Source organism: Thalassophryne amazonica, chromosome 10 (genome assembly GCF_902500255.1).
Source record: "Thalassophryne amazonica chromosome 10, fThaAma1.1, whole genome shotgun sequence".
NCBI lineage: Eukaryota > Metazoa > Chordata > Actinopteri > Batrachoidiformes > Batrachoididae > Thalassophryne > Thalassophryne amazonica.
In genome coordinates, this window is record NC_047112.1 from 80,996,698 (window position 1) to 81,011,707 (window position 15,010).

General features: G+C 44.0%; 1 protein-coding gene across 1 annotated transcript in view; it reads right to left on the minus strand.

Moving 5' to 3' along the window:
• ect2 (epithelial cell transforming 2) overlaps positions 1-15,010 on the minus strand; it is a 141,743-nt gene that overhangs the window by 14,654 nt on the left and 112,079 nt on the right. Inside the window, exon 23 of the mRNA XM_034180361.1 lies at positions 14,566-14,694. Within this exon, the coding sequence (XP_034036252.1) occupies positions 14,566-14,694 (129 nt within the window). The remainder of the gene's footprint in view (positions 1-14,565; positions 14,695-15,010) is intronic.

The following is a 15,010-nucleotide window of genomic DNA, read 5'->3' on the forward strand; positions in this document are numbered from 1 at the left end:
TTGAGTACACAAATTACGGGCGTTCGTTGTCGTCTGCAACAAAAACAGCCAAAAATGACAACTGTCCCAGTATGAATTACGTATATATTAATAATATATTAATCCTCTTTCCATGACAAAAACTCCTGTAACAGTGGAATGTGCCGTTCATTTCTAAACTGGACGCTGTCTTGATCCGGTATGTCGTCTGACTAGCACAGGAATTGCGGAATTGTGGACATCAGCACTTTTTCGGCACATTGAGACAAACGTGCGGAGGAACTCATGGCGACGCATGGCGCAAAGCACTGCCGTGATGAAGCCTCATAGGACATGTTGGGGCATGTCCAGCTCATGCACAATTTCTCGGATACTCACACGACTGAAAAGCAACCGGAAGCCGTCTGAAAGCCGTCCTGTGAGACCAACACGGAGGTGGTTTTGTCCCGTGCCATGAGCGGCATGATGGCGCAATCCTCCGCCTCTCTTTCCATGAAAAAAAACTGTAACAGTAGAATGTGCCGAAAAAGTGTTGATGTCGACGCCTTCTACCTTTTTTTGTGAAAGTTAGACGACGTCCCGGATCAACAAAGCCTTCACGTTGGAAATGATCTGGTTGTTTGAGCGGGGTTTGAGCCTGTCGATCGGCGCTCGGCGCGCGCCGCACTCTCAGATGCTGTGGGCGGTCTTTAAACCGGCTGGAGCACTCCTTAATCTGTGTAATCCCCATAAAATCAGATTTTCTGAATGGTGTCCAGCTGGAGGTCTGTCACAGTTTCTGGAAAAATTTGATGCAGCAAAGCTCCAAATCGTTCAGACATTTATTCGCAATAAAAATCCGATGAGAGGGATGGACCACTGCTCACACAAAGCCTGCTCACATGCGAATAACGCAACCGACAGGCGTGAAAAAACTCACGCATGCGCACGAAGGTTCAAGCTTGGCTGATGCAATCACACGTGATTCAAAGCCATATGGTTTTTGCAAAAAATAAAAAGGTCCGATACTTTTTGGACAGACCTCGTATATGGAGTATGTAAGGCGGATGTCATCCGCATCCAGATTTTTGAACAGCTCAAAAATCCTGACTGCGGACATGCGTGCCTCTGTGGATGATCACGGACGTGTTTGGATGACGGCCGACTCATACAGGCATGTTACACGGATATTGCGGATGTTTGGCGAATATGGGCCAATTCTGTGTGCAATCCATATGCAAATCCTCCTAAACGCCAGTGGGACAGGGCCCTAATCTAGGGCTGGGTATCAATCAAAAATTTTCGATACCGGTACCAATTTCGATGCCAATTTTATAAGATCAATTCTAACAAAAAGAAAATTACACTACACATAGTACAAATCTTGAGTTTTATTTTTTAGCTTTGGTAATTTTCCCCTCCAAGGAGTTTCCTTACAGGAAAAAAAAAATTGCAACAAATAATTTCCAGTGCAAAAGAACACTTGAAAACACTCTGTATTGTTTGTCAAAAGCATTTCCTTTCAGACATTTTGGCATGAATGTCTCTCCATAGAATCTGAGCTGAGCTCAGCTGGCTGCTGCACGTCAGCGCAGAACATCTCATTTAGGGAGGACAAAAAAAAAAACTTTTGATTGATTGCAGTTTATTGTTTGTATTACAACATTTAGAAAGAGGTGTCATTTCATTTAAATGGCGATTCGCTTTTAACTTATTAATTCTGACCGGACTGTATCTTTCTAACGTGACTTGCTTGACAGAGAGCCGTGCAGCATTTGGAGTTGTTTGAACACGTTTCTTTCTCGCAACGAGACACGAGTCCCAGTTAGTGACTTTAATCTGCACAAAAGTGACTCACGACTGACATATTTTAATGACTCAAAGGGGTTAAGAAGCGGATTTACGGCTTCTGAAAGGCAGCGAAGCAAAGAACCAAAGCAGTGGGTCACAACAGTGCTTCATTGCTTCAAGCTTCATAACGATGCACGTACTAAGTTGCAGTTGAAGCCGAGTCCGGTGGTGGAGATTTTGAATCAGGCTGCTTGTGCTCTGTCCACAGGCGGACTTGAATGCTGAGAGGAGGACAGCTGCGAACCACTCTTCGTCACATGATTAACCTCTGGGTACTGAAACCTGGCACCGAAAGACAAGGCATTTTTCGATACTACCGAAGCATTTTGGTTGGTGCCACAAAGGAACCGAAGTTCGGTACCCAGCCCTAGTCTCATCAAACAAAAGAAATTTATTTCTCATGGTTGGAGAGTTCTGTAGGTGCCTTTTGCAAACTCCAGGGGGGCTGCCATGTGCCTTTTACTAAGGAGTGCCTTCCATCTGGCCACTCTACCTTACATACATGAGTGGTGGATTGCTGCAGAGATGGCTGTACTCCTGGAAGGTTCTCTTCTCTCCACAGAGGAATGGTGGAGCTCTGAAAGAGTGACCATCTGGTTCTTTGTCCTTTCTCTCCTGAATGCTCAGTTTAGGTGGGCAGCCAGCTGTAGGAAGAGTAGGATCTGTAGGATCTGAACTTCTTCCATTTGTGGATGATAGAGGCCACTCTGCTCATTGGGATCTTCAAAGCAACAGAAATGTGCCTCAAGACAATCCTGTATAGAAGGTATATTGACAATTCCTTTGGCTACCTTCTTGGTTTGTGCTCTGACATGCACGGCCAACTGTGGGACCTTGTATGTCGACGGGTGTGCCTTTCCAAATCATGACCAATCAACTGAATTTATCCCAGGTAGACTTCAACAAAGCTATAGAAACATCTCAAGGATCATCAGTGGAAACAGGATGCACATGAGCACAATTCTGAGCTTCATGGCAAAAGCTGTAAATATTTATGTAGATGTGATTTCTTAGATTTTCAAGAAATGTGCAAAAACCTACCAAAAAAAAAACAACAAAAAAAACATTGTCATTATGGGGTACTGTGTGTAGAATGTTGAGGAAAAAAATTAATTTAATCCATTTTGGAATTAGGCTGTAATACAAAATGTGGGAAAACGTAAGTGCTGTGAATAATTTCCAGATACACTATACAGGAGATGGTATTTATTTTAATAAATACATTACTACATTTACAAAATTTAAAATTACCATATTTTCAGGCATATAAGTTGCACCTGTCAAAAAATACATATTGAAGAAGGGGGGAAAAAACAAAACAAAACATATACAAGTCACACCAGACTAAGTTGCACCTTTTTCTGTGTTATGAGCTCTTTAGTTTGGAATTTTTGTGCATTGTTGAGCTTTTTTTTTTTTTTTTTTTTTTTTTTTATTACTGGCATTTATTATTTTATTAGAGTTTATTTTGTTTAGTGCTTTGATTTTTGGGAAAGTTTTATATAAATAATCCTTACTGGTATTAATAATAGCAAATGTTTGAATTTTCAGTTTACAAATCCCACCAAAGTGTCCTCCCAAACTAGTAAAAAAAAAAAAAAACAGTAATAATCTCCAGAAAATCCAGTATATATGAAGAGAAGACATTTCAGGATGTCAGCTTTTTAGTAGTTAAGACAGTGAAATTTTTGTAATTTACCCTCAAAGCCACTACAATGGAGTTTAAATAAAACAATTAAGACATGCTTGCAGTGTAGAATTTTAATGTTAATTCAAGGCATTTAACAATTTTGCCTATTTCTGTACATAGTACCTCCAATTTTTAAGCCCATAAACTGGATAAACAAAATAAGGAATTTTTTAATTATTTATTTATTTATCAAAAACTGTCAAGAAAAACCTAATGAAAACTCTATTTTTTGCTTTTTAGAATGTTTGGGTTCAGAAAATTCATTTAATTTCAGATGGGTATTTAATCAACTTCAATAAAAAAAGTATTGAATGGGGAGTGTTTAACCAATTTTCATAAGAAAAAACAAACAAAAAAAAAAAGGTGGGGTGGGGGTGTGCCGTTCCAAACAGATAATGTAAAATAAGAATTGTAATTAGCACATTTAGTATATTAATAATTATTTATGGGGTCTGAAAATGGAGAAACTGTAAAATAAGTGTAATTACTACATGGTTAATGCAACTTGTTTGTTTAAACTCTTGCAATAAAGCTAATAATCAGCAGTATTAGCACATGTTGATCATTTCATTTCAACTAGATTGTGCTGCTGTATAGAGCCAAAATTAGAAAATGAATAAATAAATGTACCACTGTCCAGTTACTTAAGAAACTGACTGTAGATTTATTAGATGCAGTGGTTTTGAAACCTGGTCCTCTGGAACCACTAAACTACACATTGTCTATTTCACCATACCAATGCATGATGGATGACGTTTGGTGACCACCACCTCAATTGTCTGAAAACTCCTGAATGAGTTAATGAACTTTGACCAGAGCAGGAAGAAATGGAAAATTTGCAGATCAGCTATACCAGAAGACCATGAGAACAAGAACCACTGTATTAAACAACATAGAACATAGTAGCTTTTGCATCAGACAACCCAAACTTTAAGTGAGCAAAAGGTATTGCAATCCAATAAACACAAAGAAGTAGTTCTATTTCATTCCTCCTGACTGCCAGAGGGCGGTGCTTTAGCACCTGGATAACTACATGTGCGCAGCACAGAGGTCGAGAATATATACCAACAAAGTCACGCCATTGAATGTGACCTGGGTGACGTCACTGGTTGTCTTTATATACCAGACGCACCCAGCGCTCGCTTCTTTTCTACATTCTCGTTTTCGTAGAGGTTGAGAACGCATTTAGCTGTGATTGCCGCTCTCGCTTGTAGCCTCGCAACCCATCTTCGGTTGGAGCTATGTGCACGTCCTCCAGAGGCTGCGAGACACGGCTTCACCGTTTTTTGTATTCTTTGACTGACGCCTGTCGTGAGTACACCTTCCTAAACGCCGGGTGCGCGCCTTCGCTGCTGCCCTGCTGGGTATTTTCCTCTGTGCACATTAGCTGTGTTGTTTCGATGAAAGCTGGCTATTTGTTTAGTTGTGTCACTAACCCCGTTAACTACGTGGTAGTGTGTGTATCAGAACCAGTATAGTGTACTGTGTTGGGCTTGCCATGAGTGTTTTCCACTCCTTGAGTACTTCGTTGGCACTGCTGCCATTTGCTAAGTTTAACAGCTCCGCTAGCAGCTAGTGTTGTCGTCGTTGCTCTAAGTGACTTAGCACTTGGGCTGTGAGTTTTTCGGCTGTGTGCATCGTGTTATTACTGTGGCTGTGAGTGTTTCACGCTCCGGGCCTTGTATCAGCTTTTACACTGTGAGTGTTTCACGCTCCGTGCCTCGTACCGAGTCTGCGGCTGGAGTGCTTCACGCTCCGTGCCTCGTGTCGAGTCTGCGGCTGTGAGTGCTTCACGCTCCGTGCCTCGTGTCAAGTCGACGGCTGTGAGTGCTTCACGCTCCGTGCCTCGTGTTACTATTTACACTGCGTGTGATTCACGCTTTGTCTTTCCATTTGTAACCATCAGGGCTTGCGTTAGCCATCTGCACGCAGTCCACAATGTTGACAGGGCCTTTGTTGCGTGGCTGTAGTACCTGTTTGGCTCCCTTGAGCCCAGATGATGGACTTATGTTTTGCCCCTCGTGTCTTGGGATCGGACACCTGAGGGAAGGCCTGACTGGCGATGCCTGCCTTAACTGTGCCAGCATGCCACTGGCAGAGAGATCTGCTAGACTTGCGGCATTGGAAAGTAGAATATCTAGTGCAACTTTGGCCTCCAGCCCCAGGAAGGAACCAAAGCGCCGTAAACGCCCACATGCAGGAGCCCCTTCTGCTAAGAAGGTTACTCATGACCATGCTTTGGCTGAAAAGGTCGAAACGTTGACTTCTGAGTTTGCTCAGATTAAGTCCTTGCTTCTGAATCTACAGCCTAGGGATGCAGTGACAGTTCCTGTTGTCCCTAATGAGGCTGATCAGACCAATGTAGTTACTCAGCAGGAGGAAGATGTCGTGTCTATTGCTGCGACTGATTCCTTGTACATGACAAGTGATATAAACTGTGTGGAGGATGAGGATGAGAGGGGTCTTTCTCCAAGCCATTCATTAGTGGGCTCTCACACCTCTGAGGCAGAGTCCCTGCCGCAAACCGGACCTGGGCTATCCTTTGTCCAGCAAGCTGTTCAGTTGGCTTTATCCAGGCTTGGGGTCGACAATCCCCCTGCGGAAACCACCGCTTCAAGTCCCTTTTTCAAAGTCACTCAGAAGCCTGAGTTCAACATTCCAGTTTCACAACCATATATCGAAGAGCTGCACCGATGTTGGGCGGACCCCAAATCATTGGCCCATCTATCACAGGACTGCAGAGCCCTTAGCTCTGTGTGATTCGGCACAGTATGGTCTGAACCGTATGCCCGCCGTTGACAGCATTATTGCAAACCTGGTTGTGGCTCCAGCTGATGCTGCTCGGCCAGATGCCCGCTGCCTACGTCCTCAGTGTAGGGTCACTGATGACCTCCTCACCAAAAGCTATGACATAGCTGCTCGCATCGGTCACCTAGGCAACTCACTGTCCCATTTAGCCCTTGCCCTCTCAAAGTCTCTGAGGGATGTAGAGGTTGATGATGCTACACAAAGTCTTAGTGATGCCTCACTCCAAACCTTTGCTTATACGTCCAGGGAGCTTGGCAGACTGATGTCAACCCTTACCATCACTAGACGTCAGGTGTGGCTTGCGCAGTCCCCCCTGTCTGAATCCTGCAGAGGCACACTCCGTTCGCTGCTGGTTCTTCCAGGCCAAGTATTTCTACCTGCGGCCCAACAAACTTTGGAGTGTGCTGTTGAGGCTAGTAAATCTCGGCAACAGTTTGTTTACCTACACCGGTCTTCCAGACCTCAGCCAGTCAGATGTGCTACAACTTTTCACTCTACATCCAGGCTTCCGCCGACTCCCAGAGCTGCACGTGCTTTTGCAGTTGAAGGCCAGCTCTCCCAGCGGCCTGCCTTTCGGGAGCCTACGGGCAGACCTGCGAGAACTGAACGGTTTCACAGAGCTTCCAGTAATCGCGCCCAGAGGTCCTCAGGGATGCGAGGCAAAGGTGGTCGGGTCTTGACTGCCAATGTTTGGCCCCCAGCCGTTTTTCACGAAATCAACTCAGCCACTGGGAGGCTCAAGTTCAAGACCCATGGGTCATTTCAACCTTGTTTGAAGATTACAGAATTCAGTTCAGATGTCGTCCTCCAAAGTTCAATGGGGTGAGGATGACTGTTGTTTCCGACTCGGTGCAGTCTGCCACCCTACAACGGGAGATTTTGGAACTCCTGGAGAAAGGGGCCATAGAGCCAGTTCACATTTCAGACCTGCTCAGGGGGTTCTGTTCAATTTACTTCCTTGTTCCAAAGAAGGATGGCGGCTTTCGTCCTATCCTCGATCTCCGACGTCTGAATCGTTATATCAAAGTGCTGCAGTTCCACATGCTCCGCACAGTAGACGTCCTTCAAATTATCACACCAGGAGACTGGTTCACAAGTGTCGACTTAAAAGACGCCTATTTTCATGTGCCAGTGGCGCCTCATCACAGGCAGTTTCTCCGCATTGCTGTCGAAGGTCAGGCATACCAGTTCAGGGTGCTTCCTTTTGGCCTCTCTCTCGCCCCTCGTACATTTGCCAGATGTATGGCTGCAGCACTAGCCCCACTGCAAGCTCTTGGATTAAGAATCCTACCCTACTTAGACGATTGGCTTGTCTGCGCTCCGACTCAGGAACAGGCGCACAACGACACAGCTCTTCTACTGAATCATGTCTCTCATTTAGGACTCTCAGTGAACTTTGCAAAGAGTTCTCTTGTTCCCAGTCAACAAACGACCTTCATCTGCATTGCCATCAACTCCCTGACTATGACTGCATCGCCATCGCCGCAGAGTGGACGATGTAATTCGTCTCATCTCACACATTCAACGGGTTGTGACGCTGCATTTTGGTTTGCTGCTCCGGTTGATGGGAAAATTGACTGCAATGTCGCTAGTGGTACCTTTGGGACTTCTGTTCTTACGTCCCCTACAGATTTGGATCAACAACCTAGGCCTCAACTCAAAGTTGCATCAGCACAGGCTTGTACGACTCTCCAACCAGTGCCTTCTGCACCTCAAACCCTGGGGGAACGTGGACTTCATCTGCAAGGGTGTCCCTCTAGGCTCCATTCCTTCTCGCCGAGAGGTGGTTGTTACAGATCAAAGGTTGGGGGGCCATGTGGAATCACAGGATGGTGAGAGGTGTCTGGAGTCCTCAGGAGAGACTCCAACACAAACGTGCTGGAGCTTCGCGCTGTGCGACTGGCTCTCAAGCATTTCCTCCCAGCCCTGAGAGGAAGACATGTTCTTGTCCGGTTGGACAACACGTCAACGGTCTATCACATAAACCATCAGGGGGGCACCAGGTCCAATCACTCATTGGCAGAAACTCGGAAGCTTCTCTTATGGGCGTTGCCTCGCCTTCAAAGTGTCAGAGCAGTTCATCTGCTCAGTGTACAGAACAACGCAGCGGATTTACTCTCCAGACAGAAACCACCACCGGGAGAGTGGAGACTGAACCCGATTGTGGTCCAAATGATCTGGCATAAATATGGTGCAGCGGAAGTGGACCTTTTCGCTTCAAGCACCTCGACCCATTGCCCACGGTGGTACTCCATCTTGGAACCAGACAGCCCGCTGGGGCAGGATGTACTGGCTCACCAGTGGTCGGATTGCCTCCTTTATGCCTTCCCTCCTCTCCCGCTGCTGATGTTGACACTGCACAGGATAGATCAGAGTAGCCACAGGGTGCTGCTGGTTGCTCCATTCTGGGCTGGGAGGATTTGGTTTCCCATGATTTACAAACTCCTCGAGGGGGAAACTTGGGCTCTCCCGGAGAGGAAGGATTTGTTGTCAAAGCTACAGGGGAGAATTTGGCACCCTCACCCAGAACGCCTTCAACTGTATGTGTGGCTGTTGAGGGGCCAGACTCCTTGTTAAGTTCTTGTGACCAGGCTATCCTTAATTCACGTGCTGCTTCTACCAGGGCTTTGTATGACAACAGATGGAAGCTGTTTGCGCGGTGGTGTGAGAAACAAAAGTTAGACCCGGAGAGTTGCCCTGTGCCTATTCTCCTCAAATATTTACAAGAACTGCTGGAGAAAGGACTTTCTGTCGCTACCTTGAAAGTTTATGTTGCTGCAATCTCTGCCCGGCACGTCTATGTTGATGGCCGGTCAGTGGGTTCACACCTCTTAGTGTGTTGTTTTTTGAAAGGTGCTCTACGTTTGCGGCCTCCAAGGCTTGTAGGCGTACCTTCATGGGACCTTCCTCTAGTCCTGGAGGGTTTAAGCTTATCCCCTTTCGAACCAGTTGAAAGTGCTGATCTTAAATGGGTGTCAGTGAAGACTGCCTTTCTACTTGCACTGTCTTCGGCTAAGCGGGTGGGAGAGCTCCATGCCCTATCAGTCGCTGGGGACTGTTTGCAATGGAATTCTGACGGATCTGGGGTTACGCTGTGGCCTAATCTGTCCTTTTTACCCAAGAGAATTTCAACTTTTCATGTTAACCAGCCAGTTTCCTTGGCTGTGTATGTCCCGCATTCTGATCCAGGATTATCTGTTTCAGGTTCCCTGTGTCCTGTCCGAATGTTGAAGCAGTACATTAGTGCGACTGCCGGGATCCGGAAAATGGATGCCCTGTTTGTGTGTTACGGTGATCACAGAAGAGGCTGTGCTGTCTCAAAGCAGCGACTCTCGCATTGGGTCGTGGATGCCATTTTACAAGTATACAGGTTCAGAGGTCTTCAGCCTCCTAAGGTTACGTGCCATTCCACCAGAGGGGTGTCCACCTCCTGGGCTGCACTGAGAGGTGTCCCTTTGAGTGATATTTGTGCTGCTGCTACGTGGGCTTCGTCCTGTACCTTCGCCCGCTATTACAGACTGAATGTGGCTGCTCCTCCTGCGGTGATTTCGGCGGTGTTGTCTGCCTCCACTCCCCACTGCTGATGCGAGGTGAGTGTGACTCTTCGTGACCTTGTTGGTATTAAGTCATCCAGGTACTAAAGCACCGCCCTCTGGCGGTCAGGAGGAATGAAACAGAACGAGAGTTATGAATGTAACTACGGTTCTATGAATTCCGGATGACCGCCAGAGTTGGTTGTCACTCAGAGTCTTGCGAGTTCATTCTGAAAAGAAGCGAGCGCTGGGTGCGTCTGATATATAAAGACAACCAGTGACGTCACCCAGGTCACATTCAATGGCGTGACTTTGTTGGTATATATTCTCGACCTCTGTGCTGCACACATGTAGTTATCCAGGTGCTAAAGCCCGCCCTCTGGCGGTCATCCGGAATTCATAGAACCGTAGTTACATTCGTAACTCTCGTTTTATTTTTGAATAACAAATGATTTAGTGTTAAATTCATTTTCAGACTGCGGCTGACAGAAAAGATTGTCTGGCAGTGATTAGTGATTTCTCCTTTCTGCTAAAATAGTAGACATGATTTTGGCAATCATAAACACTCAAGATGTTAGCGAGACCAAAACAATTATGGCGGCAAAGATGAAGCCTTGGAGATACAGAACAGAAAGAAAATGGCCTGCGCTTGACAGTGGCACAAAATTGGGAGTTGGGCAGCAACTAGACCTATTTCAGTTGAGCAGTTGGCAGAATAAAGTGGGGCCACAACAACCATCCAAAGAAACAACACAAATTCCAGGAAGGACACGCGTATCTTTGTTTACAATGCAGTTATGTCCTTCATGCAAGTGATCTTATGGAGATTTACAATCCACGCATGATGCCAAGATCTGTACCGAAGTGCTCACTTTGAAACTCACTAGTGTTCTTTTAGTATCAATGGTCCCGCATTACGCAATGAGTTACCATCGCATAGCAAAGTAATAGTCGAGCTAGTCTTAGATCTGCTTTGTATCAAAATTATCAGCTTTACATCACATTTTCAGCTAAGGAAATCATTTTCTCCCTTATTGTTAGTTTTAATATGCTATTGTACTCAACCATCGTGAAAAGAGGGCATCTCATTTTTGAGGTTTCACATTTTACGTCTTGACCTATGATGTATATTATGTAGTCAGCCTGAAGACACGGGCAACAGCCACCTGGGTTTTAGAGTTTAGAATCGGTGAATGAAAACCAGATTTAAGTGCAAATAAGGCCGAGCTGCTACTGAGTACAGCAAAAAAAAAAAAAAAAAAAATGCAGTGATTGTTTTAGAATAAAATCACAGCCGGGGGGGGGGGGGGGGGGGGGGGCAGAGACAGCCTGGTACAAAAACAAAACAAAACAAAAAACCTAAACAAAACAAAAATTATTTTGGTCTCTATAACTAGTTTCTCTGTTCTTGATGACTGTACAGAGGGGTGAATCTTAATAAAACTCATCAGTTTTAGCCACTTTAAGGAGTGAAGTTAGAGTGTGTGGCGTTCAAGGCAGCCACAAATTACAGCCGCTCAGAGTGGCAGCTAGCTGCTGTGGACTCGTTTGTGCTTGTACTTTGAGAATTTTCTGTGCTCCAGTTTTTGCGATTAATGAAATTTTAGCATTATTAATTTGCATGTCTGCAGTAATTAGCAGGTATCAATAGCTTGCTGATGTAAGCTCCAGCGGCGATGCCACTGTTACTGACCCAATATGCCAATTATTGTTTTTATTACCTGAACCAAAGCCACATGTTGCAAGAAGCATTACTTAGTCTGCAAAAATATGCATTTGGGAAATACCTGAACCGGAACACTGGCTAGTCTGTTTGGTAACTATGAGATGGACACATACAGTAGTGTTCAGAATAATAGTAGTGCTATGTGACTAAAAACACTAATCTAGGTTTTGAGTATATTTCTTATTGTTACATGGGAAACAAGGTACCAGTAGATTCAGTAGATTTTCACAAATCCAACAAGACCAAGCATTCATGATATGCACACTCTTAAGGCTATGAAATTGGGCTATTGGGGAAAAAAAAAGTAGAAAAGGGGGTGTTCACAATAATAGTAGTGTGACATTCAGTCAGTGAGTTTGTCAATTTTCTGGAACAAATAGGTGTGAATCAGGTGTCCCCTATTTAAGGATGAAGCCAGCACCTGTTGAACATGCTTTTCTCTTTGAAAACCTGAGGACAAAGGGAACTTCAAGACATTGTTCAGAAGAACAGCGTACTTTGATTAAAAAGTTGATTGGAGAGGGGAAACTTATATGTAGGTGCAAAAAATTATAGACTGTTCATCTACAATGATCTCCAATGCTTTAAAATAGACAAAAAAAAAAAAGTGGAAGAAAACAGAAAACCATCAAAATGGATAGAAGAATAACCAGAATGGGAAAGGCTCACCCATTGATCAGCTCCAGGATGATCAAAGACAGTCTGGAGTTACCTGTAAGTGCTGTGACAGTTAGAGGACGCCTGAGTGAAGCTAATTTATTTGCAAGAATCCCCCGCAAAGTCCCTCTGTTAAATAAAAGACATGTGCAGAAGAGGTTACAATTTGCTAAAGAACACATCAACTGGCCTAAAGAGAAATGGAGGAATATTTTGTGGACTGATGAGAGTAAAATTGTTCTTTTTGGGTCCAAGGGCCGCAGACAGTTTGTGAGACGACCCCCAAACTCTGAATTCAACCCACAGTTCACAGTGGAGACAGTGAAGCATGGTGGTGCAAGCATCATGATATGGGCATGTTTCTCCTACTATGTTGTTGGGCCTATATATCGCATACCAGGTATCATGGATCAGTTTGGATATGTCAAAATACTTGAAGAGGTCATGTTGCCTTACGCTGAAGAGGACATGCCCTTGAAATGGGTGTTTCAACAAGACAATGACCCCAAGCACACTAGTAAACAAGCAAAATCTTGGTTCCAAACCAACAAAATCAATGCCTCACAGATGTGAAGAAATCATGAAAAAGTGTGGTTATACAACTAAATACTAGTTTAGTGATTCACAGGATTGCTAAAAAAGCAGTTTGAACACAATAGTTTTGAGTTTGTGGCATCAACAGCAGATGCTACTATTATTGTGAACACCCCCTTTTCTACTTTTTTTTTTATTTTTTACTAATAGCCCAATTTCATAGCCTTAAGAGTGTGCATATCATGAATGCTTGGTGTTGTTGGATTTGTGAGAATCTACTGAATCTACTGGTACCTTGTTTCCCATGTAACAATAAAAAATATACTCAAAACCTGAATTAATCTTTTTAGTCACACAGCACTACTATTATTTTGAATACTACTGTATTCAAGCTTCAATCGTCTTGCCTAGGTTGCAGCAGATTTCCTCACATTCTAACTCTTTAGCCATTTATGGGTTGGCCAGGAGTTAGGCTGATTCAATTACTGCAAAGACGGTGACATCGAGAGATCCCATTTGAGCTTTAAACACAACCTTCAGAAAGCTCTATAGAGGGTTGGCAGGGATGGTTTGTCCAGTATGTATACAATCTATGGTATTACTTCAACACCAGTTTCATTACTACATCCCCATTTTTGCAAACTCTGGTGATGTCACCAGTATTATTGGCCCATGATGTTTCAGTCGCCCTCTGTTGTTGTACTTGGCTGATCCATTTAATGTCTGTTACTCTGTACACCAGTGATTTCTTTCTTTTTCAGGAATTTTCAAGTTGTTGTATGGGCTGTGTTGAATATTGAGGAAATGCCTCAAACCAACTTTCCCTGTTTTCTCACATTCAAAATGGGCTGGCTTGTCTCCCACAGACAGCCCTCTTGTCTTTTGGTTCCCTTCCATTAAACAAAGCCTGCAGCCTTCAGGGGTGAAACCCAAGAGCAGGCATTCAGAGCAATTTATGTTTGAACAAAGAACCTGATGGGACACACCTGAATCACAAGAAACACATGGGAGTTACATATGCCAATATTTTTGCTCAGGTTGTGCTCTACACAGTGTGCCGTTTACAAAAAAACACCAGGAAATAAAAACTGACATTGTGAACTGTCTTCTAATCATCTTTTGAACTGAAGTGATGATTTTTTTCCCCTCTGCAAACAGAAAATGTTTCATTATGAACAAATCTACAAATTCATATACATAAATACATAACCTGTTGCAAGAACTGACAGATTAATAAATGGTGCTGAAAACACCAGAATAGAAGTTTCTGTGGTCTGTAAAAGATGTAGCCTGAAGCTACAACTTAGAACATTGACACCACATTTTGATCTCAAACCCAAAATTAACTGTTCTTATTATAATACTTTCAGAAGTCCTTGCAAAGAGGGGTGCACACTGTTCCCTTGCTGGTCTCTAATGACTACTAATATTTAGGTTCATACTTAATGATATTCAGTGTTTCTACTAGGATTGTCTTGCTGGCACAGTGGTCAGCCCTGGGAAGGCCAGCATCCACCTGTCTCCTGCAAAACCACTTCCATGTAACATACCAGTATTCATCAGAAGAAATCTGGGATTCAGAGTCTTATCCCTCTTAAACAGTACTTCAGGCAGTATGAAAGAACTGCTGCCCTCTAGCTTTGAATAAACTGTAACAGTGACGCAATAATGTCAGAAGCTATTACAAAATGAACACAGATGCATACATAATATAGATGAGAAACATGAATCTACTGTGGCAAGTAGAGCTCATGTTGTTTTCTCAGTGACAGATTTATTCAGACAGGCAAATTATCAGAGTGACTTACAGCCAGCGTGGAGCTGCTGCGGTTTTCACAACTCAGCCGCTGACTTTTCTCATCTGGAGTGCTGCTGGCCATGAATGCCCTCTGGATCACACGCTTGGGGGTCTTGGTGAAAGAAAATGCCCTCGTCACCTAGACATGTGCAGAAACAGGATGTCTGTAACTTTATGACATGGACGTCCGGATGGGATGGTTATTGTTAAGCACCACATACTATGTTTTCCGATTTAAAATTTAAACTGCTAAATTTTGCTCGTCTAAATATGGAACTTTGTTATTAATTTATGTTTCCATTATACTATCACTGTAGAGGAGCAGGCAGGCAAACATCCAATGTCCTAGCCAAATAAACAGGATGACTGAGCTGCAGGAGAAACCATAATAGAAATTATAATACAAGGGGCGGCTAAAAGGGGTCTCCCTCAAAGATGATTATTTCAACAACAAG